Genomic DNA, 27458 nt, shown 5'->3' on the forward strand with positions numbered 1-27458 from the left:
AAGGCCACATTTTTCCTGTGCAAAGAATGGAGATGACACATCTCTGATTAGACCCACTCATTATATGCTCAGACATGCGTTGTTCAGAACTGTGTTTCTCTTGCAGTGATTGAGTAATATTATTAGCCTAGTCATCATATTAGGCATAGTAGCCTATATTACATTAGTCTGCAAATGCGATGATAGATGCATATGCAATCCTTCATTACAAAGGTGCAATTTTATTTCGAAGAAGAAAAAAAGCTTTCCCAAACATGAAACTCACGCACTGTGTATGGATGTTGGCATTTGAAGTCGGCCTTGTGACTTGATATCGTGTGTTATGCATCTATTTCATGTTGCACTGTATGCGCCGTTCCACAAGTAAATTAGTCAATCTATGACGTGGTTGAGTAACGGACCTTTTAACCTAATATTGCGATGATAATTCATATATATCGCCTCCTACAGAAAATGACAAAAGGACACATTAACAGACAAAACCTACCAGATGTCACATCCAATGATATGGACACTGAAAGTGACCCGAAATAGAGCAGGATTCGGGTTCTGCTTGAACACTAGTTGGTATGGGCTGTAGCCATGTACATTGTGCATTGAGTTTTTTTGCCATCAAAGCCAATCTAGGGCTGTTGAATTTCTCAGCCATTTCTCTTATTTCATTATTATTGACTTTTCCTCTGTTAGGTTCTTAATTAACCTAGTAAACTTCACGGACGATTAGTAAAGCTTAAACCAAGTTTGTTCTCCCATTGGGTCAATACAGCTGCATAAGACAAAAGATCTATTCACACACTGATATTTAACATTTTCTCTTACACATCTGAACAGCCAGTGCATCTTTGTTGCTAGACAGAACCTTAGTGATACCTGTTCTTCCTCACTTCATCTGACCTGACCTCTGCCCCAAAGTGCTCACTCCTCCACAACTCACAGCTGTCATGTTGACTCGTACCAGACTGTGTATTTCCTCCTCCCATTGGATCCCTGATAGCTAACATTAACGTCTCCTGACATAATGTAAATGTTAGAAATTACCCTCTCTCCCTCAGTGAAAGGAATAAGTAGAAGTCAAGAAATCAGAACCCATCAACTCCATTGTCACTGTACAATTTCTGGGGCGGGCCATGCACACTTATCCAGGAATGAAGTGCTTGACGATTTCACTGGGTTTCTTTGTATTCACAATGCTTCCAGCGCTGAAGCGTGTGAAGTGGTTGATTATGTGAAGGTACCACACACTTGGTCTCAACTCATGTAGCTCTACAGCCACTGTTTCATTGTATTTGGACACCAGTGGCCAACCAACAGCTGGTCTGGGCTTAGGTTTGCTGTATTTCTGGCGTGTCTCAACTGTTAACTATCTGCCGTAGAATGTAAATACTCGTTATTTCCAGTACTGCTTAGTAATCTCTGATGTCTGTCAACTGTAGCATGTCCAAACTGTTAACAATAATTTTTGTTAACAATGTTTTTTTCTCTGTGGTCATGTTCTCTTCGACTGTCAGAATCTCCATGTGCTCTGTGTCCATCAGAATCTCATTTTTACATGGACCCTGTGTAATGTCTTTGTCTAAAATGTTTACACAATAGTGGCCTGAGGTATTAAGTTCAAGGCTAAATGGTTGTTTAAACATCACTGCCTTGCCAATTTTTATGTCTAGTACAGCCCCTGCTTCTTTAGGAAAGCTTTGCTTAATAGTAAGGGGATATCTACAGGGACCACCTCTGTTTCAATGTGACACTTAGTCTGACTATTTGTTTCTGGTATCTTGACTCTCTTGGTGGAATTGACGATTGTTGATTGGTATGTCAATCATATTTTGTACTTTCATATTTAGTTCATATATAATACGCATGTACATGCAGTATCAATCACAGCCGATCATAAGGCTTCAGTATCAGATGCAGATTTGTTTGAAAACAGTGTAATGTTACGCTGCTCCATGTCTGTGTTTACATTTTCCTCTGTTAGTTTAACTTGTTAATTTTTACGAGGACAGTCTTAAACACAATGGTAAGTGCTTTGACAAATAGCACTTTTTGATATCCTTCCATACCTGTCCAGTGGATTTGTGCAGGGCAATGCCGCCCTCCTCTGGTTGTCTTGAGAATGTGACTTGTTGGCGCCTTTTCTCTGCTGCTCATGGTAATATGCCGCGTCACTCACTTGCATTCCATTTGTTATGGGTGCGACAGACGTATTTTCACCAAAAATACTTTTTTGTGCCGACTTCCATTGACGCAAAAAGTCAGTACAGTACAAGCAGTCAAAGCTGATTGTTTCTCCCTACCATCCAGACAGGCAGTATCTAGCAACTTGAGAACCATGTCGTACTTGCGCATCCTATTGTACCTCATTTTAAAATCAATTATGTAGTACGTCATTGCAATCAAAATGTCTCTAGTAACACTGTCAAAGTTTGAATATGCCTCATAGGCATGGTCTTTCTCTTCTTTACGAAACACAGAATCCAGTGCTCTGATAAGCTCCCATACTGTCATCCTTCAAATCCTCCAGGGATATTTCTAGTGCGGTCTCTCTCGCTCTTCCTTCCAGCGATAATACCACTGCAAGTGCTAGCTTTTTCTCGTCCATATAAGTAACCCAGCCCAGATTACATGACCTTCATTGTAGATATTAGCCATCCTCTGCTACCAATGATACCTCAAAATGACACATGGACTAGGTTCCAGTTTAACATGGTTTACTTCACCGTATTTACACAGTACATAGTTGACATCACACTCAGGCCTGGTCCATCTCCATGGAGACTACCGTGCAGGTATACTAATAACAGACTGATAGCACCATAATAACAGAAATATAGGGATACTTAAAACATGAACTTAACATGCTTTGCCCCCCTATACAGACTTGACTACAAATATCCACATAGCAGCTGGGGGAGGATCACAATGGTTTTTGTCTCTGGGCAATTGGGTATCATTGGCAAAGGTGGGCATGTAAGTAAGCCATAACCAAACCATAGTCGTGACGAACTAACTTACAAAACTGTGTTTTGGATGAGTTGAATTAATGAGCAAAATGATCCAAGTTACCCAATTTTGACACGAGAATAAATGTTTCTGACTCATATCAATGCCACATGGGCCGTTTTCAAGGGCAGTTGACCTTTAACACTTTATCATTGCTTTGATGCATAGGGTCAGGGCAGTAGTAAATACCAGCAGGAGTTTAGTACTTAGTACGAAAAGAGAGGAATGTCCTTGACATCCACATGGATACAAAGTACAGTACACAGTTCGACCCTGTGTTTCAGAGACTGGCGGTCGCTGCCAAAGTCTTTTCACTCTAGTTTAGTTCATGGATGTTTTCATTATAAATCTGCCTGTGAGGGGCTAAAGCTTATTCCAAAATGGCACCCTCTTCCCTATGTAGTGTACTATAAATGGGGAATAGGGTGCCATTTGGGATGCATCCTCATTAATGGAGATCATGTGGGGGAAGAGGATGTGGGTGGGAGGGGTAGATGGTTTATGCATGAGTAATCGTTCCTGGTGTGGTCGGTCTTGAGAAAATACATGTTTTGAATAAGAGACACCATCTCTCTACTTCAGTTGCTTTGGTTATGATTTATATTATAGTTAAAGACAAGCTTAGTTCAAAAGAACGTCATATTTCACACACAGTGCAATTGCCATTGTACTTGAGCCTTCATTCTTCCTTTTTTGAGTGTTATGTTACCATTCTGACAACTGGCAACAATACTGTGTGAAGGTGTCAATGAGCTGGTTGTAAGTGTTCTTTCTCTCTTCACAGGCAGCAGGCCCTGTTCCATGTGCTAGCGGCCTACTCCGTATACAATACGGTGAGTGTGTGTGGTACCTATGTCATGTCTGCGTGTACTCATACAGTGTCAACGGAAAATATTCAAACCCCTAGACTTTTTCCACATTTTGTTATGTTACAGCCTTATTCTAAAATTGATTAAATAGTTTTTTTCCCTCATCAATCTACACACACTACACCATAATGACAAAGCTAAAACAGGTTTTTAGAAATGTTTGAAAAGTAATTAAAAATTATTTTTTATAATAAACATCACATTTACATAAGTATTCAGACCCTTTACTCCGTTTGTTGCAGCACATTTGGCAGCGATTACAGTCTCGAGTCTTCTTGGGTAGGACGCTACAAGCTTGGCACACCTGTTTCTCCCATTCTCTGCAGATCCTCTCAAGCTCTGTCAGGTTGGATGGGGAGCATTGCTGCACAGCTATTTTCAGGTCTTTCCAGAGATGTTTGATCAGGTTTAAGTCCCGCCTCTGCCTGAGCCACTCTAGGACATACAGAGACTTGTCGGGAAGCCACTACTGCGTTGTCTTTGCTGTGTGCTTAGGGTTGTTGTTCCTGTTGGAAGGTGAACATTCCCCCCAGTCAGAGGAGCAGGATTTTGTCAAGGATCTTTCTGTATTTTGCTCTGTTAATCTTTACCTCGATCCTGACTAGTCTCCCAGTCGCTGCCGCTGAAAAACATTTGCACAACATGATGTTGCAACCACCATGCTTCTCCGTAGGGATGGTAGCAGGTTTCGTCCAGACATGATGCTTTGCATTCAGGCCAAAGAGTTCAATCTTGGTTTGGTCAGACCAGAGAATCTGGTTTCTCATGGTCTGAGAGGGTTTTAGGTGCCCTTTGTAAAAACAACAAGCGGGCTATCGTGCCTTTTACTGAGGAGTGGCTTCTGTCTGACCATAAAGGCCTGATTGGTGGAGTGCTGCAGAGATGGTTGTCCTTCTGGAAGGTTCTCCCATCTCCACAGAGGAACTCTGGAGCTCTGTCAGAGTGAACATCAGGTTCTTGGTCACCTCCCTTACCAAGGCCCTTCTTCCCCGATTGCTCAGTTTGGCCGGGCGGACAGCTCTAGGAAGGATCTTGGTGATACCAAACTTCTTCCTTTTAAGAATTATGGTGGAGGTCACTTTTATTAGAGACCTTCAATGTTGCAGAAATGTTTTGGTACCTTCCCCAGATCTATGCCTCGACACAATCCTGTCTCGGAGCTCTACGGACAATTCATTTGACCTCATGTCTTGGTTTTTGCTCTGACATGCACTGTCAACTGTGGGATCTTATATAGCCTGGTGTATGCCTTTACAAATGATTTCCAATCAATTGAATTTACCACAGGTGGACTCCAATCAAGTTGTAGAAACATTTGTGGTAACACTCCACAATTTCCTCTCCCATAGCAAAGGGTCTGAATACTTACGTAGATAAGGTTTTTGTGTTTCATATTTAATGCATTTATAAAATAAAAAAATTACCTGTGTTCGCTTTGTCACTATGGGGTATTGTGTGTCGATTGGCCAAGGATGTTTTTATTTAATCAATTTTAGAATAATGCTGTAACTTAACAAAATGTGGACAAAGTCAAGGTGTCTGAATACTTTCCGAAGGCACTGTATAGTGAGGTCCAAAAGTATTTGGACAGTGACCCATGTTTTGTTGTTTTAGCTCTGTTCTTCAGCACTTTGGATTAAAGTGCAGACTGTCAGCTTTCATTTTGGGGTAATTCAATCCATATTGGGTAACCAATGAGTGAGGAAGTTAGGCACAAAGATCATACCCCCAAGCAATGTTCCCTCTAAGTTTTTTCGGAACAGAACAAACTTCAGGCCGGCTGAGTGCAAACTTGAATGTTGTGAAAATTCTGTACAATTTCCAGCACACGTTTACTGTGAACACTGAGGCTGTACCCACTGAGGCTATTTGATCATAATACACACTACCGGTCAAAAGTTTTAGAACACCTACCTACTCATTCAAGGGTTTCTTTATTTTTACTGTTTTCTACATTGTAGAATAATAGTGAAGAGATCAAAACTACGAAATAACACATGGAATCATGTAGTTACCAAAAAAGTGTTAAACAAATCAAAATATACTTCGTATTTGAGATTCTTCAAATAGCCACTCTTTGCCTTGATGACTGCTTTGCACAATCTTGGCATTCTCTCAACCAGCTTCACCTGGAATGCTTTTCCAACAGTCTTGAAGGAGTTTCCGCATATGCTGAGCATTTGTTGGCTGCTTTTCCTTCACTCTACGGTCTGACTCATCCCCAACCATCTCAATTTGGTTGAGATACTCCATCACTCTCCTTATTGGTAAAATAACCCTTACACAGCCTGGAGGTGTGTTAGGTCATTGTCCTATTGAAAAACAAATGATAGTCCCACTGAGCCCAAACCAAATGGGATGGTGTATCGCGGCAGAATGCTGTGGTAGCCATGCTGGTTAAGTATGCCTTGAATTATAAATGCATCACAGACAGTGTCACCAGCAAAGCACCCCCACACCATAACACCTCCTCCTCTATGCTTTGCGGTGGGAAATACACATCCAGAGATCATCCGTTCACCCACACCGCATCTCATAAAGACACGGCGGTTGGAACAAAAAAATCTAATTTGGACTCGGACCAATTTCCACCGGTCTAATGTCCATTGCTCATGGTTCTTGGCCCAAGTAAGTCTCTTTTTCTTATTGGTGTCCTTTAGTAGTGGTTTCTTTGCAACAATTCAACCATGACGGTCTGATTCACACAGAACAGTTGATGATGATGTGTCTGTTACTTGAACTCTGAAGCATTTATTTGGGCTGCCATTTCTGAGGCTGGTATCAGCAGAGGTAACTCTGGGTCTTCCATTCTTGTGGCAGTCCTCATGAGAGCCAGTTTCATCTTCGCACTTGGTTTTTACGACTGCACTTGAAGAAACTTCAAAAGTTCTTAAAATGTTTCGTCCTAACTGACCTGCTTTTTTAAAAACAACGATGGAATGTCATTTATCTCTGCTTATTTGAGATGTTCTTGCCGTAATATGGACTTGGTCTTTTACTATCTTCCGTATACCACCCCTACCTTGTCACAACAAAACTGATTAGCTCAAACGCATTAAGTATGAAAGAAATTCCACAAATATGTTTTTAACAAGGCACACCTGTTAATTGAAATGCATTCCAGGTGACTACCTCGTGCACTTAACAAGTTTGTAGAATCACAAGCTCGATGTAGTCATTGTGTGCTAGAAATATGGAACCAAATACTGAACTTTTGACTACAAGTGAATTTGTCCAAATACTTTTGGTTCCCTAAAATGGGGGGACTATGTACACAGTAATTGTATAATTTGAAATCCAAAGTGCTGGATGGGGTAAAGAGCCAAAACAGCAAACTTGTTCTCGATGTCTTATGGCTTGGGGGTAGAAGCTGTTTAAAAGCCTCTTGGACCTAGACTTGGCGGTCCGGGACCGCTTGCTGTGTGGTAGCAGAGAGAACAGTGTGACTAGGGTGGCTAGAGTCTTTGACAACTTTTAGGGCCTTCTGACACCGCCTGGTATAGAGGTCCTGGATGGCAGAAAGCTTGGCTCCAGTGATGTACTGGGCCGTACATACTACCCTCTGTAGTGCCTTGCGGTCGGAGGCTGAGCAGTTGCCATACCAGGCAGTGATGCAACCCGTCAGGATGCTCTCGGTGGTGCAGATGTAGAACCTTTTGAGGATCTGAGGACCCATGCCAAATCTTTTCAGTCCCCTTAGGAAAAATAGGTTTTGTCGTGCCCTCTTCACGACTGTCTTGGTGTGCTTGAACCATGTTAGTTTGTTGGTGATGTGGACGACAAGGAACTTGAAGCTCTCAACCTGCTCCAATACAGCACCGTCTATGAGAATGGGCACGCTCTCGGTCCTCCTTTTCCTGTAGTCCACAATCATCTCCTTTGTCTTGATCACGTTGAGAGAGAGGTTGTTATCCTTGCACCACACGGTCAGGTCTCTGACCTCCCTATAGTCTGTCTCACTCACATCTGCTGCGGAGAGCGTGATCACACAGTCGTCCGGGAACAGCTGATGCTCTCATGCATGTTTCAGTATTACTTACATCGAAGTGAGCATAGAAGTTATGTAGCTCGTTTGGTAGGTTCGTGTCACTGGGCAGCTCTCGGCTGTGCTTCCCTTAATAGTTTGCAAGCCCTGCCACATTGATGAGCGTCTGAACCGGTATAGTATGATTCTATCTTAGTACAATTCAACCGTGAAATTATCATGGTTAGAATGTACACTTACAAATGGAAACTTTTATTGCTGGTAATAACTCTGCTCATTACAACCCGCATTTGTCCCATGCATTCTTAGTCAGAATTGCTATACATTTCGCAGTGTGTCGACCTTCCTCAATAAACCTGTCACCCCAAACAGTTACGGGCACAGTTGACCACCCCTCCTCCTCCTGGAACCTATCCTTCTAGCGTGTTTTCATTGGTTCTTCAGATAGCGGCAAATATGTAACTCTTGCCTGTCACATTTAATGTCCCTATTTCAATATCCAAATAAATTAATCAATTTTTCCCACGTACACAAGTCTCTCACCTGAGGCGCCACCAGCAGTCTGTCTCGTCCATTTTTCCCACCATTTTACTGGCGACCTCTCCGAAGAGGTACCAGATCAGGGAGTTAGAACTCTAACCCATCGAGGAAAACCCCAACAATCCAGCAGACCCCAATCTGGTGAAATTTTTATCGAAACAAGAATGAAATCAACGATATACATATCACAATCCATTTCGAGTAACTCATCCCTTATTAACATATATTTCCCTTCTATATGCAGACTGAACAAAATACATTTGTGTATATCCCTCACTAGCTTTAAGCACCAACTGTCAGAGCATCTTACAGATTACTGCACCTGTACATAGCCCACCTATAATTTAGCCCAAACAACTACATCTTTCCCAACTGTATTTAATTTATTTATTTATTTTGCTCCTTTGCACCCCATTATTTTTATGTCTACTTTGCACATTCTTCCATTGCAAAACTACCATTCCAGTGTTTTACTTGCTATATTGTATTTACTTTGCCACCATGGCCTTTTTTGCCTTTACCTCCCTTCTCACCTCATTTGCTCACATTGTATATAGACTTGTATATACTGTATTATTGACTGTATGTTTGTTTTACTCCATGTGTAACTCTGTGTCGTTGTATCTGTCGAACTGCTTTGCTTTATCTTGGCCAGGTCGCAATTGTAAATGAGAACTTGTTCTCAACTTGCCTACCTGGTTAAATAAAGGTGAAATAAATAAAAATAAATAATTATACACCAGGGCCCCAGGGAACTGGTAATTTACCCTTTGAACACATGATTCACATTGTGATTAACACTGCATTTTAACTAAAAAATATACAAATTTGAATTCACTAACTTAGAATTACAACTCTTGATAACTACTAGAATAGTTAATGGTATTGCATTAAGGTAATGGTAAAGTAGACTAGAGATTGGTGTCTCTCATTCATATTATAATTCAATCCTGTCTCAATCATTTCGAGTGAGATTGATCAGGCCTCACCAGAAAGTATCCTATAATTGGTTCAGCCTATGACTCTCATCTCCCCAAGATGTCCAACATCACTACTCTGGACGGCTCTGACTTAGAATACATGGACAACTACAAATACCTAGGTGTCTGGTTAGACTATAAACTCTCCTTCCAGATCCACATCAAACATCTCCAATCCAAAGCTAAATCTAGAATTGGCTTCCTATTTCACAACAAAGCATCCTTCACTCATGCTGCCAAACATACCCTTGTAAAACTGACCATCCTACCAATCCTCGACTTCGGCGATGTAATTTACTAAATAGCCTCCAATACCCTACTCAATAAATTGGATGCAGTCTATCACAGTGCCATCCGTTTTGTCACCAAAGCCCCATATACTACCCACCATTGCGACCTGTACGCTCTCGTTGGCTGGCCCTCGCTTCATACTCGTCGCCAAACCCACTGGCTCCATGTCATCTACAAGACCCTGCTAGGTAAAGTCCCCCCTTATCTCAGCTCGCTGGTCACCATAGCATCACCCACCTGTAGCACGTGCTCCAGCAGTTATATCTCTCTGGTCACGCCCAAAACCAATTCTTTCTTTGGCTGCCACTCCTTCCAGTTCTCTGCTGCCAATGACTGGAACGAACTACAAAAATCTCTGAAACTGGAAACACTTATCTCCCTCACTAGCTTTAAGCACCAACTGTCAGAGCAGCTCACAGATTACTGCACCTGTACATAGCCCACCTATAATTTAGCCCAAACTACCTCTTTCCCTACTGTATTTATTTATTTATTTTGCTCCTTTGCACCCCATTATTTTTATTTCTACTTTGCACATTCTTCTACTGCAAATCTACCATTCCAGTGTTTTACTTGCTATATTGTATTTACTTTGCCACCATGGCCTTTTTTTTTGCCTTTACCTCCCTTATCTCACCTAATTTGCTCACATCGTATATAGACTTGTTTCTACTGTATTATTGACTGTGTGTGTGTTTTACTCCATGTGTAACTCTGTCGTTGTACGTGTCGAACTGCTTTGCTTTATCTTGGCCAGGTTGCAATTGTAAATGAGAACTTGTTCTCAACTTGCCTACCTGGTTAAATAAAGGTGAAATAAATAAATAAATAAAAATGTCAGAATTAGTGATAACAGTGCCTACCTTGTTTCTGGTCCCGGCTCCTGTTTCACTGATTCAGAATCTCTAGTTCGACTGCAAATTGTGGTGAACCCTGCTCGCAGCGCCAACTGTTAGGTTCTAAGTGAACCTATTAAAACTCAAGGAAGCTTAATAAAGCTCAAACCAAGTTTTTTTCGCCCTTTGGATCGATAAAGCTGCATAAGACAAAAGACATTCACAGTAGTGGTAGTATATATACCCCAATTTCGGTGGAGTCTCCTCCTTCTCTCTAAACATATAACTATGCAGGAAATTAATAGATATGGGCCACAAACGGTTCCTTCTCCCTTAAGGTGTTCTGACCTCAACCCCCTTCCTCACTAATCCACAGCTCTTCACCCTTGTCAGTGCCTGCCAACATGTGATTTGTCTTTCCTTCACTCAGTACATTCCAATGTTAATTGCTTCCACCATATACATTCGTCGTAAAGATAACCATTAACTTTCTGGTGTAGACCATCTAGACCAGTGGTTCCCAAACTTTTTATAGTCCCGTACCCCTTGCAATGTTCAACATCTAGCTGCGTACCCCCTCTAGCACTAGGGTCAGTGCGCTCTCAAATGTTGTTTTTTTGCCATCATTGTAAGCCTGCCACACACACACTATAGAATATATTTTTATTAAACATTTTTAAAAATGTCACAACCCAGCTCATGGGAAGCTGAGCTCTGCAATGTTGGGTTGAATTGGTGTCTTAAATCATTTTCCACACAGTCTGTGACTGTATTTATTTAGTTTTCATGCTAGTGAGGGCCGAGAATCCACTCACAAATATGTGGTTGCAAAGGGCATCAGCATATTAACAGAGTGATTTGCCAAGGCAGGATACTTTGAGTGCAGACCAATCCATAAATCTGGCAGTGGCTTCTGATTAAATTCAATTTTCACAGAGCCACTTTGTGTAAAATTTCGATGAGGCTCTCATGTTCAAATATCGTTAAGTGGACTGGAGGCAGGGCATGAAAGGAATAATGAATACAGTTGTTTGTGTCATCCTTTTCGGGAAAGTAACTGCGTAATTGTGCACCCAACTCACTCAGGTGCTTCAGAATGTCCGTAAGCTCGAGTTCATTTTCACACAAAAAAATCATTCACTGACAAAGACCTGTGTGTTGTCCTTGTTAATGCAGACAGAAGAGTTCCAACTTTTTAGTCATAACCTCAATCTTGTCCCGCACATTGAATGTAGTTGTGGAGAGTCCTTGTAATCTTAGATTCAGATCATTTAGGTGAGAAGAAATATCACCCAGATAGGCCAGTCGTGTGAGAAACTCGCCATCATACAAGCGGTCAGAAAAGTGAAAATTATGGTCAGTAAAGAAAACTTTAAGCTAGTCTCTCAATAAAATAAAAAACGTTTCAATATTTGGATGTTCATTATTTGACTAGGCTACCTGTATTTGACATTGTTGTTATTTTGCTGAACACTAGATGGTTTAATAAAATTTTGGGCAATGAAATGAGGCTATTCGGGCGAGAGAGAGAACTCACCTAAGTGTATAGCCCCGTTGGAAAATATACATTTTTGAAAATGTGAAGGGGGGGAAAAAGTGTAAAAAATATATGATTCTATTTTTAAAAGTGAATCACATTTTTATTTGGCATACCCTCGACGGCATTGTGCGTACCCCTGTTTGCGAATATCTGCTGTAGAGCATACCACTACATTTTTCAATACAATACCTGATAATTAACAATAATCCTAGTTTAGGCGTCAGAACCCAGAATCCATCACATCCATACAGCAATACTGGCTGTATCCAACGCTCAACCAATCGTTCACATAACAGCAGAATGCAGCACACGGCTGAAGAGAGAAGAGACAACCAATTTCCTGGTTACAGCATCAGTGCATGCTCTGGAAAGACTGCAGAGAGTAGGAAGGCAGTTTGCTATTTACAGCAGCGCGTCCCCTGAATGATAACGAAGAGGTACTGTAGGTGAGAAGCCTGACCACGGAGACGGGGCTGAGAAGGTGGTGAAGCGTACTTCATGAGCTGTAACCAAAAAACAACTGGCATTAGGAAATGTTGAGGTAAGGGGAAAATTGTGGTGGAAGTAGTGTTAGCATTGTTAAGTAACATTATCTTGCGAGCTGGATCGACTTCTCCATTAGCTAGCCAGAGAAATGTTGAGCAACATTAGCCAACTTAACTGATCAAATAATTGAGTTTATGGTGTGAAATTAGCTGGCTAAAAAAAGTCATACAGCTAACTGTAGCTAGCTAAAGTTACATCATCAGATGAGCTAACATTAGTAACCTAACCAATTCGCTATAGTATTAACTGGTATAACGTTACGACTCCTTACCATTCCTCAAGTTATAACACATTAACGTACGCTAACCCCATTCCGTACAATTGTGCGCAACCGCGACATTCAAACAAGGCTGCAAAAACTAATGGGACTGTAGCGACTGTGACATCAAAATCTGGTAATGGCTCTATACTATTGGAGAAAAGTTTAAAAAACTGACCCCTCCGACGCTGTACATTACATCGTGACGTGTCATGGCACGTACAGCTCGCATAAAGCAACTAATTATGTCTTACAGCCTCTCTCCACCAGGTGTAGCACTTCTCTCACCATTTAAAAACAAGTAAGGGACAGGGTAAGGGGGGGGGTGATACCTAGTCATTTTTTGCGTCATCACTGCAAGCTATCATGACTCTAAAAAGACGCTGTTTACTTCTGAAGAACACTTTAGCACTGCCCTAAAAACCCGATTCAAAATCGACACAAACCTTCAAATAGGAATGTAATGACCCATTATATAAACTCTTTATAGTGTTTAATTTACATTTTAGAGGTGGTAAGGTGATCAGTTGGACGGATCGAGTGGAAAAAAAGCCATTTCCCCACACGACATCTCTCAATATCACGCAATAGGTTTAGTTTCCCCACCTTTGCAAATAAAAATTTGCAAATAAATTCATTAAAAATCCTACAATGTGATTTTCTGGATTTTTCTTCTCATTTTGTCTGTCATAGTTGAAGTGTACCTATGATGATAAATTACAGGCCTCATCTTTTTAAGTGGGAGAACTTGCACAATTGGTGGCTGACAATACTTTTTTTCCCCCACTGTATATCTAAGGATAACTACACAAAATTAGGTGAATGCAGAAGCTTCTGAAGCTGAAGAAAATGTGTTGGCGTGTCAGAAGTGTCTGACTTTCTGGAAATGGCAGTTAAAGAAAACACTAAATGTAGACTATCAAATGCCTCTTTTAGACACAATCACCATCTTTGTACATTGAATGTACAAAATATTAGCAACACCTGCTCTTTCCATGACGTACTATATACTGACCAGGTGAAATCTATGATCCCTTATTGATGTATGTTAGCTACATGAAGTAGCTAAGCTAAAACATTCAACATGCTTATAGGGTCCCCTAGGAAACACTTATGAACACTTTAGTTCCTATCCTGTCACAATATTCCTCCCTGGCATTTTCATTTGTTGTCATGTCAAACAACACTGTATTCAAAGTGCCTACTATTATATTCTAACTATAGAATTAGAATAGTCGTTCTATTTGCTCTAATTCGCAAGTCAAATCGCAATTGCAACATTTGGTTGAAAATAAGTCCTAGATTATTTGCCCATATCGTGCAGTCCTACGTGGCAGTGTGGAAATTATCTCAATTGAGCAGTGGTGTAAAGTATATATTTTTTGGGCATCTGTGCTTTACTTTATTTTTATTTGACAACTTTTACTTCACTACATTCCTAAAGAAAATACTGTACTTTTTACTCCATACATTTTTCCCTGACACCTAAAAGTACTCGTTAAATTTTGAATGTTTAGCAGGACAAGAAAATAGTCCAGAACATCCCTGGTCATCTACTGCCTCTGATCTGGAGGACTCACTAAACACATGTGCTTTGTTTGTAAATTATGTCTGAGTGTTGGAGTGTGCCCCTGGCTATCCGTTTTTTTGAAAATGGTGCCATCTGGTTTGCTTAATATAAGGAATATTAAATGATTTATACTTTTGATGCTTAAGTACATTTTATCAATTACATTTTTGATACTTAAGTATATTTGAAACCAAATACTTTAATCAGACTTTTACTCAAGTAGTATTTTACTGGATGACTTTTACTTGAATAATTGACAATTGACAATGATTGTTTTGCTATCTAGTGAAGAGCTCTTCTTTGTCTACAACCATTCAGCATTGTTCACACTACGCTAAGCTTTAGCCCCACCATCTTGTTTTGCTATCGAAGCGCACACTTTCCGCTCTGGCCGATGCTTTGTTTACCTCTGGATAACATGTAAACAGCCTAACCAGCTCTGCAGGCAACAATTTCATTACGCTTTTTTGCAGACGTTTACTGATACTGGCCATATTCAACTGGTGTTGTACACACAAGTAGGCCAGCCAACATTAGCTAGTTAAACAATAAACAGCGTCAGCCAGCTAACGTTAGCTAGTTAAACCACAATGAACATTGCCAAAAATGCCACAATGTTGGGAGCTAACCAACGATGTTCAATGTTAGCTAGCTAACATTAGGCTCTAACTAGAACAGCAAACGGCTCTGGGAAATTATCACATCAGCTAGGGAGCCAGCCAGCTAACGTTAGCTAGCTAGCTAACTGTACACTTTAGCTTGAAATGAAACTACTTTCTGTCAAAATTAGATAGCTAGCTACATTTTCAGATATTACACTATCTTACCTATATACATCATTGTGCATGGACGCGTCTCGTAGTCAGGAATGCTATGCCACGGTTTCCCTTAGTTTGAAGATGTAATCCAGAGACAGGTGTTTTCTCCAATCTCTTTAGCCATCATACTCTAGTTCCACTGATTTCATAACTTGATCCTCCAGAAAGTGGAGAGCCACACTTATGCAGCTCCACGACACAATAGATTTTTTGTAAAGCCACGTTTGACAGGATTACCAACACAGACTGATGAGCTTCTATGGCTGACCAATCCAAACTCCTCTCTCGACATGTCCAGCCCACTCATCTCAGCCAATCATGGCTAGTGGGAAGGTTGCTAACTTTTTCTGTGGCTTAACCAAAACGACTCGTAATTTAACCATTTTATTCATATTTACAGGTGGCATACAAGTTTGTTATTAAGGCACATGGAATGTTCAAGAAGGCATTTCTGCCAAAATATGCATTTTGATTTTTTTTTAATTAAGAAATAAAAATTCCATTCAAACGGCTCTCCTGTGAAGTCGTGACTAGCGACATGCGCCTAGTTTCCTAAATCGAGTCACAAATGTCTTTAATGCCTGTGGTGCCGGCCTCAATTAACCAAATCTCTTTGTTAGCAAATACAACGCTGTCTCAAAAACAGCAAGGTGTCTATTGCAATTTAACCTTTTGACGTTCTATGACTCCTCCACGTTCCAAGATCTATCCACTTTCCAAGATCTATTTTTTAAAGATCTATTGTCCTGTCCCCAGGAGGTGAGCTACTGCCAGGGGATGAGTCAGATCGCCGCCATCCTGCTCATGTACCTGAACGAGGAGGACGCCTTCTGGGCCTTGTCCCAGCTCCTCACAAACAACAACCACACCATGCATGGTGAGTAGGGGAGGAGAGGGAGAGCGAGGGATGTAGGAGGAGTTATTTAGGTTGCTACTGATCTCCTGTCATAGACCTTGTTTACATTTTTGTTTTACATTCTTGACATGGCTCCTAACTATGCATCCTCTTTCTTTTTGTCCCTGTATGTGTGTGGTAGGATTCTTCATCCCTGGGTTCCCCAAGCTGCAGCGCTACCAGGCCCACCACGAGCAGATCCTGTCCAAGCTCCTCCCCAAGCTAAAGAAACACCTGGTGAGAAACGCATTTCCCTAGCGTTTGTCACTAAATTCAACTCTTTTCAGAAAGGCAGTACTTAATCTGTGTTAGATATCCTTTTTCTCTGGAAAGCCAGGGCTGTAAGTATACTAAAATAATTACTCTGTTTCACTCTTCTATTGCCTGTAGGACAGAGAGCAGATGTCCAACGGAATATACACCACTAAATGGTTCCTGCAGTGCTTCATAGATAGGGTGAGAGTCATAAATTTGAACCCCCTCTATTGTAAATTTAGCCACCTGATGTCCAATGACCCAAAATACTATATGCAAACATCTTTTAATGTTTATTTACAAGAGTTTCAAAATGTCTCCTCTGACGTGTGTTTCTGCGACAGACCCCGTTCACCCTGACCCTGCGCTTGTGGGACATCTACATCCTAGAGGGAGAGAGGATACTCACAGCCATGGCCTACACCACCCTCAAAATACACAAGAGTGAGTATGACATCATCAGAGAAGGATAGAATCGACACACTGGAGGTCATATTAAATTTTGTCATGTGTTGAGGTGTTCATACTACAGTTCCTTCAGAAAGTTTTCAGACCCCTTCACTTTTTTTTTGTTACGTACAACCTTTTTCTGAAATTGATTCAATTGTTTTTTCCCCTCGTCAATCGACACACAATACCCCATAATGACAAAGCAAAAACAGGTTTTTAGAAATGTTTGCAGGAATATCACATTAACATAAGTATTCAGACCCTTAACTCAGTACTTTGTTGAAGCACCTTTGGAAGCGATTACAGCCTGAAGTCTTGAGTATGACGCTACAAGCTTGGCACACCTGTATTTGGGGAGTTTCAAGAATGCTGAGTTGCATCCAAAGAACACCATACCTACTGTGAAGCATGGAGGTGGAAACATCATGCTTTGGGGCTGTTTGTCTGCAAAGGGACCAGGACGACTGATCCGTATGAATGGGGCCATGTATCGTGAGATTTTGAGTGAAAACCTCCTTCCATCAGCAAGGGCATTGAAGATGAAATGTGGTTGGGTCTTTCAGCATGACAATGATCCCAAAAACACCGCCCGGGCAACGAAGGAGTGGCTTCGTAAGAAGCATTTCAAGGTCCTGGAGTGGCCTAGCCAGTCTCCAGATCTCAACCCCATAGAAAATCTTTAGAGGGAGTTGAAAGTCCGTGTTGCCCAGCAACAGCCTCAAAACATCACTGCTCTAGAGGAGATCTGCATGGAGGAATGGGCCAAAATACCAGCAACAGTGTGTGAAAACCTTGTGAAGACTTAAAGAAAATTTTTGACCTCTGTCATTGTCAACACAGGGTATATAACAAAGTATTGAGAAACTTTTGTTATTGACCAAATACTTATTTTTCACCATAATTTGCAAATAAATTCATTAAAAATCCTACAATGTGATTTTCTGGATTTTATTTTCTAATTTTGTCTGTCATAGTTGAAGTGTACCTATGATGAAAATTGCAGGCCTCTCTCATCTTTTTAAGTGGGAGAACTTGCACAATTGGTAGCTGACTAAATACTTTTTTGCCCCACTGTATGTCTCGTGTCTGAGCCGTTGAATTGCGACTCCATTTTGTGTCTGTACTCACGTTTTGCCTGTTTGATTACCTTACGGAGGGAATAACTACACCGTTTTATATTCAACCATATTCCCAGTCACCTTGCCATGGTTACATGCGGTGGTTCACGCTTTCATTTTTGCGCGGAAGCTGCCATCTGTCCACGGTTTGGGTAGGTTTTAATAGTCAGTGGGAACAACATTCGCTATACACTTCCTGATGAACTCAGTCACCGTGTCAGTGTATACATCAATGTTATTCTGAGGCTACCCAGGAATTTATCCCAGTCCATGTGATCAAAACAATCTTGAAGCATGGTTTTGTTTGGTCAGACCAGCGTTGAATAAACCTTCGCACAGATACTTCCTGTTTTAGTTTCTGCCTATAGGAAGGGATGAGCAAAATGGAGTCATGATTAGATTTGCCGAAGGGAGGGCGGGGTAAGGCCTTGTAGGCATCCCGGAAGTTGGAGTAGCAGTGGTCGAGTGATTTAGCAGTGCGAGTACTACAGTCAATGTGTTGTTAGAGCTTCGGTAGTGTTTTCCTCAAATTTGCTTTGTTAAAATCCCAAGCTACAATAAATGCTGCCTCAGAATATGTGGTTTACAGTTTGCACAAAGTCCAGTGTAGTTCCTTGAGGGCCGTTGTGGTGTCGGCTGGAGGGGGAATATGCATGGCTGTGACTATAACCGAAGAGAATTCTCTTGGGAGGTAATATGGTCGGCATTAGAGTTATTCTAGGTCAGGTGAACAAAAGGACTTGAGTTTCTGTACGTTGTTACAATCACACGATGAGAAGTTAATCATGAAGCATACACCCCCACCTTCTTCCCCGGAGAGTTCTTTATTCCTGTCTGTGCGATATCCTGAGAACCCAGCTGGCTGTGTGGACACGGACAGTATATCCCGAGAGAGCCATGTTTCCGTCAAACGAGAGTATGTTACAGTACCTGATGTCTCTATGGAAAGAGATCCTCGCCCTGAGCTCATCTACTTTATTGTCCAGGGACTGAACATTAGCAAGTAATATACTCTGAAGCGGTGGATGGTATGCACGCCTCCTGAGTCGGACTAGAAGTCCACTCCAAATACCTCTTCTCCGCCGGCGGTGTCTTGGAGCAGCCTCTGGGATAAGTTCAGTTGCCCTGGGGGGTACAAACAAAGGATCCAATTTGGGAATGTTGTATTCCTGGTGAGTTGCCGCTGCTCTGATATCCAAAAGTTATTTTGGGCTGTATGTAATAACACAAACTTTCTGGGCTAATGTAAGAAATAACACACAACTAGAACCAGGAACGAGAACCAGAGCTGCCATGTCTGTCGGCGCCATCTATAGGGTATTTCCACGTGAATAACATCTGTACACATGTTGCCTCACAGTTGGTTGGCTGCTTCGCTTACATAATGCAGATGGTCACTGGTTACTGTGGAGAAGAGAGGAATGCAGTCTTTTCATTGGGTGTAGTGTGATTGTTGAGTAATTCAGCTGATTGGCGAATTGGTTTCATCACACGTCACTTGATGTTTGCTGTTGTTTGATTATTTATGATTGGCTACTATTTTATTATTTAACCTGTAAGGAGATTGATTAGCTAGTTGAATGTTTCAGATCAAATACTGAAAGACTTCCGTGCAAGCAGAAGAGGTGTATCAGTGACAACAAAGTTGTACTCTTTCAGTGATTTTCTATCAGAAAAGATCATATCAACGTGGCAGTGTCACACTGTCAACATAGCTGCCATTGTTATCTGAGTCAGAATGTCGATTGATTTAGTCTGCATATTAATTAGTAAAAAACAATCCTAATTTGCGCTCTCCTGTGTCCATCCTGTGTCTGTTTAATCAGAGCGCTTGCTGAAGCTTCCTCTGGAGGACCTGAGGGAGTTCCTCCAGGAGCACCTGTCCAGCTCATTCTTCCTACCCGACGACGTGGTGGTGGAGCAGCTGCAGGCGTCCATGGCCGAGCTCCGTAAGATGAAGCTGGACCTCCCACCATCAGGTGGGGCTTTCTGCCTAGTCTATCAGTCCCCAGACAGACAGGCGGTCGGTTGGTCAATCAGTCAGTTAATCTGTCAGTCAATCAATTGCCTAAAGCTAACTTTCACACTGGGATAGTGGCCCTTTTTAAATACTTCAGAAATGCATCCCCTCTTTGTCATTTCCTTGGGATAAGCACAGATCTATAAGTGATTGGATAGATGAGAACAAGGTTACCACCCTTTATACTTTCACCAATCCAACATATTCAAGGATGCATTTCTTAGTTGCACTATGCAGAAATCGCTCCGCCATTTCCTGGTTGCTATCAGTTATAAAATAAGCTAGTATAGTGTGTAGAGGGTCATAGTACCATCAAAACCACTGAAATACATTTTCCATATTCAAAAATATTGTTGTTTCTGCTGTCTGAAGCTGGTGTACAGAACTGAAAGTAAAAGATTAAAAAACAAAAGCTAAGAATGGGTTACCTTGAAATAGCGCACACACAACAGATCAGGTCACCCAAAAAGTTACGTATTGCCACGAAGTATTTGAACACGGTCAGTGTTTAAAACATAAAAAGCCAAGTGAACTACAACCATGTGTTAATATTATAATAGTTATTCTGTTTTTAATTGCTATGTTATCTTCCCCTACTGTAGCCAAGTCAGAGGAGCTGCCTAAGAAGCCCCTCGGTGAGGAGCGGCCTGTTCTCCTGATGCCCTTTCAGCGTGATCTAGCCCTCCCTCTGGACCAGCCCAAGACCAGTCTCCAGCCCCCGCTCCAGCTCCAGCCCCACATAGAGGCCCACAGGCCGGACACCATCACCCTTGATCGCTCCTTCTGTCCTGGGGACACCCAGGACACCAGCAGCATCCCTCGTGCCCACGACCCCCTGCGCCCCATGCCCTCTCAGGAACCGGTGGTAGTCCACAATCAGGCCCTGATGCCAGAAGGGCCTAAAATGTGTCCAGTCACCCCACCCAAGCCTCCGCCGAAGCCACATAAGGTTGGTTCCACTCCAGGGGTGCGGGGTGTCAGGGATAGGGTGGAGGAGTGTCCGAGTGACCATGTCTCAGAGGTGGAGAAAGGAGGAGAAAGGAGTCTGTCTGAGGGTAGGGGTGGTAGAGTGGGGATGGAGGCCCGATCTGCAGGTCCAGAGACCCAGGAAGAGCCCGGTTACTGGCCTCCGCCCTACGAGCCCCCTGTTGGGGATGTTTCCATCACACAGTCTGGATCAGGGTCCAAGACACTGGAGTTCCCGGATCTACCCCCTCCACCCTTTTACTCTATGGAAGAGAGCGCCCACACACCCCTGGGCCCCGAACCTCTATGCTTGCGAGACGGGACCAAGGTAGGGTTGAAGTCGGACTCTGTGCCCCCCTGCTCGGCTCTTTCACTAGAGGTAGAACCCCTACCGAAGCCTATGAGTCCGCGTCCACCTCCACCCACGTCCCTGGACCTCATCCTGGAGGAATCCCCATCCTCGCGGCCCTCTTTTTCCCTCGCCTTTGCCAAGCCGTCCCCCCGAATCACCTTCAAGCCCACTATGTTCCCCGTGTCACTCTGCGTGCCCCAGGCGGCAGGGGACCGCCGGCCCTCAAACACTTCCCAGTACGACAACCTCTCGGAGGCTGAAGGCGAGGACTGCTTCATGGACCGGCTGCTGGAGGTGGCCACTGCCCTGCCGCAGAGCCCCTTGCCAGGCACCAGCCCTCAGGAAACACTGGGGATGTTCGGCCTACCACCACCACCGCCCATACCTGAGCTAGATGATGACCCCTCATCCTCCTCTCTTTTCCATCCCCTACCGCCGCCTCCACCGGTGTTCCTCCTTTCCCTGCCCGATACCTCCTCTCCCACCCTTCTCTCTGCCTCTCCCTCCCCCTCTACTCTTCCTACCACCTTCCCAGCCCTTCCCTCTCTTCCACAGGAGCCGGACTATGAAGGACAGGAGGAGAGCTGGGTGGTAGACTCCATCGTCATCCCTCCGCCACCGCCCTGCTTCGCCGATAGACTGGCTCCTTTCCAGTGTAGCCCTCCTCCTAACCACCACACTGGGCTCCACAGCCCAACGGACACACACAGAGCCACCACTGCCAACCAAAGCTCAAACCAGAACCAGGTCTCCTCCCAGTTACAAAAACTGCCCACGGCCCACAGGCCCCTCCCTGCCCTGCCTTCCTTCACGGCCCAGATGCTGCTTCCGGGGCCCTCATCTGGACAGTCGGCAGGAGAGGTCACCTCAGTGCGATCCAACCCAGACTTTTATAGAATGCATGCTGGAAGCCACCAGCTGCCCAAATCGGTCACCTTTTAGGGTTTATACAGTTTGAAAGAGTTTGAAAGGTAAAGAATTTGAGACACGTGGCTGTGTGGGAACGAGACAATGGACTGAAGAGACTGCTGCAATTACCTACTCTGCTCATCTAACATACAAAGCCATTTTGTAGGAGGGAGAGGGAAAAGCCCTTTGTGTGGTCAGTTGCTGTTTTTGGAGAGAGCAAATTACTTTTTTCATAGTTATGTATAGATATTTTGTGGTGTTTGCACCTTTGTATTAAGGGCAACAAGTAGTTTTCTAAATGTTCACCTAAATTTGAAACCGTAGTCTTGCCTCACATTTTGGAGGTATTTTTAAGGTGTGTGTGCATGTGTCTGGCAATATGACCAGTTGGTCTTTTCATCATGTAGGAATCTGTTTCTTTCGGTTCCTTTTTCCTGTAACAGCAGTGTCTTAACCATTGAGCAGTTTAACATCCAATGAAAACAGGAATTTCTGTTCAAGAACGTAACTCAAAGGGCTTTCCAAGTTGGCATACAGTCATTGTGAAGCACCAAAGGCCTATATCCCATACCAGTACTTAATTTATTTGAGCAGGCTCACAGAACTCAATAAAATATAGTTAGACCATATGGTTATTGAACTTATTTGAATGTGCTTATACACTGCTTAAAAACATTATTTGTAAACTATTTAAATAACATTTATACGGCCTGTTATTCATGATTTTGTATTGATGAATAGTTGGCAGTTTATACTTAAACGTATGTTACATACTGAACGTGAGGAAATGACATATGATGATTTACAAGCTATTTGTTCATGGTTACCAAACTATTTAAAGATTTTGTATAAGCAAAATGTATAAGCAGACCTTCTTCAAATGAGGTGCTCTCACTATTTAACTCTCTCTCGTTGATAGAGCCATGGTGCAATAGTCATTACTGTATATACTGACGCATGTTTCATTGAGCATCAAGGACTTATAGTCGAGTCCTTTTTCTTTTATGTTAGAAGCAGTACTGTGTTGGTTTGGATTTTGCTGGTTTTCTTTGTTTCATCTTGTGGATATCGTTTGCATTTTCCAAGGCATTTTATTGTGTTACTATTATTCCAGTTTGTTTTGATACCTTTCTGTGACATCACAGCAATAACGTACTGTACATATTTTATGGAGAAGGGTTATGCACAGCACCAGTCAAAAGTTAGGACGCACCTACTCATTCAAAGGGTTTTCTTTATTTGTACTATTTTCTACATTGTAGAATAATCGTGAAGACATCAAATCTATGAAATAACACATGGTATCATTTAGTAACCCAAAAAAAGTGTTAAACAAATCATTTTAGATTCTTCGGAGTAGCCACCCTTTGCCTTGATGACAGCTTTGCATTCTCTTTGCATATTTCCCACCTTCATGGGAAATGCTTTTCCATCTTGAAGGATTTCCCACATATGCTTAGCACCAGTTGGCTGCTTTTCCTTCACTCTGCGGTCCAACTCATCCCAACCCATCTCAATTGGGTTGAGGTCGGGTGATTGTGGAGGCCAGGTCATCCGATGCAGCACTCCATCACTCTACTTCTTGGTCAAATAGCCCTTAGGTGTAGGTGTGTTTTGTAGGTGTGTTTTGGGTCATTGTCCTGTTGAAAATCAAATGATAGTCCCACTAAGCGCAAACCAGATGGGATGGCGTATCGCTGCAGAATGCAGGTGGGAACCACACATGCAGTCCAAAAATCTCAAATTTGGACTCATCAGACCAAAGGACAGATTTCCACCGGTCTAATGTCCATTGCTCTTGTTTCTTGGCCCAAGCAAATCTCTTCTTATTACTGGTGTTCTTTAGTAGTGTTTCCTGTGCAGCAATTCAACCTTGAAGCCCTGATTCACACAGTCTCCAAGAAACAGACACATCTCAACATAAACTGTTCAGAGAACTCTGAAGCATTTATTTGGGCTGCAATTACTGAGGCTGGTAACTCTAATGAACTTATCCTCTGCAGCAGAGGTAACTCTGGGTCTTCCTTTCCTGTGGCGGAAAGGAAGACCCAGAGTTACCAAAAACCCAGAGCGTGTCCAAACTTTTGACTGGTACTATATGTACAAAGAAGACAGAAGTGTTGTGGGTGAAGCAGAGCCATGTTCAGTAGGCAAACGGTTCAGAAAGTTGCAGATAGGAATGTCTTGAATACAGCTGACGTGATTAGTTATTCTACATGTCAGAGGCATATTTGCTCTACATAACGAATTGCTACCTGAACATTGTGTGATGTTGTATCCTGCTGAATGTGCAACATGTTTACTTCATAAACAAACCATTTAACACAAAAACAAATGGGAACACAAGATGGTGTTATTAGGGAATCCAATCATTCTTTAGCCTACCCAATACTATTTATGAAAGACTGGTTTCACCTATTGGAGAAATAGAAACCTTAAAGGCCCAGAGTAGTCAACTTGATTGACCTAAGTTCTTTATGTACATTTCTACACTATGAGGTTGGAATAATACTGTGAAATTGTGAAAATTAAATTTAAAAAATGCCCTTTTTAGTGAATGTGCTGATTGAAAAGGCCGCCTGAAATTTCAGCCTATTTTTGGTGGAATGGAGTTTTAGCCAAAACTTTCTGCCAAAAAAAGATCGTTTAAAGTTTTCCCCTCCCTAAATCAGATCACTCCCACACAGTCCAAACAAAATTGCACTTTGCTAAGAATCTATTTTTGTTTCTTTTATACCATTTTAATTTTTGAAAATTTGAAAACTCAGTAAGTTACTTAATTGTTACCCAGAAATATGATATTGAGATTTAAAGAATCCCTGCATTGGACCTTTAACAGTGTTGACATGCATTTGTTGTGGGACCCTATCAACAATGGAACAAAAATATTGGCTGGAGGGTGTTTAGACAATTTTTAAACCCAAGAGAAAGGGTGCAAGTGCGTGCTTCAGGAGAAGTGTTGAGAGTCGGGACACAACCGTAGTTGAAGAGCCACAGCCCATCTAGAAGTGAGGTCAGTGTTGATTGGTTGACAAAAGAAACCAGCATTCAGAAGAGGTATTCTTGGAAGTTTGAGCCATAACATAACAAGGAAATATGGGATCCGTCCCAAATGGCACCCTATTCTTTGTATAGTTTACTACTTTTGACAAAAGTATGTAGGGAATTAGGATGCCATGTGGGACGCAGTCCTAGTCTACCTTTTATCTGTTGTTTGCTGATTTTATTAAATTATATGAGTGTTATGGACATCTGTTTGAAGTTTTTGTGCTCGCACTTCTACTTTTTTATTTTCTCCAGTCTGTTTGGAGTGTGTGCATTCTTTTGAAAGGCTCCGGCCTGTACAGTGTTCTGGAAAGAGCTACGTCATTCGGCTTGTTCACAGGGGTTGGTTTGAACTAACACAGATCTGTTTCATCATAAGGATCTGTTGGTGTCCAGTTTCGAAGTATAGCTTATCAATATCTTAATCTGGGCAGTGCCTTTAAGCTCAGACCAACCTCGTGAACAAGAACATACTTTGACAAATGTTGTATAAAAAAAAATGTTTGCGTTTTCTTTCTTTCCTCCCACAGAACAGACCAGTGAGTGTAAAATCGGAGTATGGTATATTTTATCCACAATTAACCCTTTAACCCTATTCTCAACCGGCTGGTAGAGGATATTTTGACAGTGAATTTAGAACTGGGTATGGAAAGAAAATCTCACCTTGAACTTGATTGGTCAACTCTCCTAGCCCTCCCGCATCAATTTGTATCCTTTTGAGTTCTTGCAGTTCAGTGTTTGCCACTGAGGGCTGTAAGAAAATGCATGATCTAGTACCAAAGATATTGGATAAAGACAGGAATTTGGTGAGGGATGAATATTGCACCATTTTTGTTAGAGACCTTGAAGAAAATAAATATGTAAATAAATTGTAAAAAAAAAAAAATGTTTTCAGACCCCTTGACTTTTTCCACTTTTTGTTATGTTACGGCCTTATTCTGAAGTTGATTAAATAGTTTTTTTCCCCTCATCAATCTACACACAATACTCCATAATGACAAAGCAAAAACAGGTTTTATATTTTTGCAAATGTTTTAAAGAATAAAACCCATTTACAAAAGTGTTCAGACCTCTGACAGCAATTACTGCTAAATTCTTCTTTGGTATGACGCTACAAGCTAGTCAAACCTGTATTTGGGGAGTTTCTCCCATTCTTCTCTGCAGATCCTCTCAAGGTCTGTCAGGTTGGATGGAGAGTATCACTGCACAGCTATTTTCAGGTCTCTCCAGAGATGTTCGAGCAGGTTCAAGTCCTCTAGCTGGGTCACTCAAGGACATTCAGAGACTTGTCCCGAAGCCACCCCTGCATTGTCTTGGCTGTGTGCTTAGGGTCATTGTCCTGTTGGAAAGTGAACCTTTGCCCCAGGCTGAGGTCCTGAGCACTCTGGAGCAGGTTTTCATCAAAGATCTCTCTGTACTTTGCTCCGTTCATCTTTCCCTCGATCCTGACTGGTCTCCCAGTCCCTGCCGCTGAAAAACATCCCCCCACAGCATGATGTTGCTACCACCATGCTTCACCGTAGGGATGGTGCCAGGTTTCCTCTAAACGTGACACTTTGCATTCAAGCCAAAGAGTTCAATCTTGGTTTCATCAGACCAGAGAATCTTGTTTCTCATGGTCTGAGAGTCTTCAGGTGCCTTTTGGCAAACTCCAAGCGGGCTTTCATGTGTCTTTTACTGAGGAGTGGCTTCCATCTGGCCACTCTACCATAAAGGCCTGATCGGTGGAGTGCTGCAGGAATGGTTTTCCTTCTGGAAGGTTTTCCCATATCCACAGAGGAACTGGAGTTCTGTCAGAGTGACCATCGGGTTGTCAGAGTGACTATTGAGGCCCTTCTCCCCCGAAGCTCAGACTCTAGGAAGAGTCTTGGTGGTTCCAAACTTCTTCCATTTAAGAATGATGGAGGTATGATAGAAAAATGACAAGATTGTTGTAATACTGTTTATGCATCGAATAGCTTTGATGAGTACTCTCATCTGTGTCTGTGGAACTGAGTTGGGCCTCTGAGGCTTGACGCTGGCAATTGATTTATGATGGTTTGGTGATAGAACCTAAAGCCTGCATTCTGTTGAATGACTAGTATCTGTGTGTTAAGGGGTGCGAAACTGACAAGATAACCCTGTAAAACAAGCAGTAAATGAGACCGAAACCTGGTGCAATGTAAATCTTGCTGTATGTTGCTTGATAGTGCAATGTATCTTTGAATAATTCTA

General features: G+C 42.2%; 1 protein-coding gene across 4 annotated transcripts in view; it reads left to right on the plus strand.

Annotated features, from left to right (window-relative positions):
* The window catches only part of si:dkeyp-19e1.3 (extensin), a 94477-nt gene extending 70717 nt beyond the window's left edge, over positions 1-23760 (plus strand). For all 4 annotated transcript variants that reach the window (XM_046357988.1, XM_046357981.1, XM_046357967.1 and 1 more), the window contains 7 exons: positions 3785-3833; positions 15991-16111; positions 16272-16366; positions 16520-16585; positions 16729-16828; positions 19779-19931; positions 20575-23760. In XM_046357988.1, coding sequence (XP_046213944.1) covers positions 3785-3833; positions 15991-16111; positions 16272-16366; positions 16520-16585; positions 16729-16828; positions 19779-19931; positions 20575-22232 — 2242 coding nt within the window. In that variant the 3' untranslated portion in view covers positions 22233-23760. The remainder of the gene's footprint in view (positions 1-3784; positions 3834-15990; positions 16112-16271; positions 16367-16519; positions 16586-16728; positions 16829-19778; positions 19932-20574) is intronic.
* Positions 23761-27458: the final 3698 nt, after the last annotated feature.

The sequence above is a fragment of the Oncorhynchus gorbuscha genome, linkage group LG01 (genome assembly GCF_021184085.1).
Source record: "Oncorhynchus gorbuscha isolate QuinsamMale2020 ecotype Even-year linkage group LG01, OgorEven_v1.0, whole genome shotgun sequence".
NCBI lineage: Eukaryota > Metazoa > Chordata > Actinopteri > Salmoniformes > Salmonidae > Oncorhynchus > Oncorhynchus gorbuscha.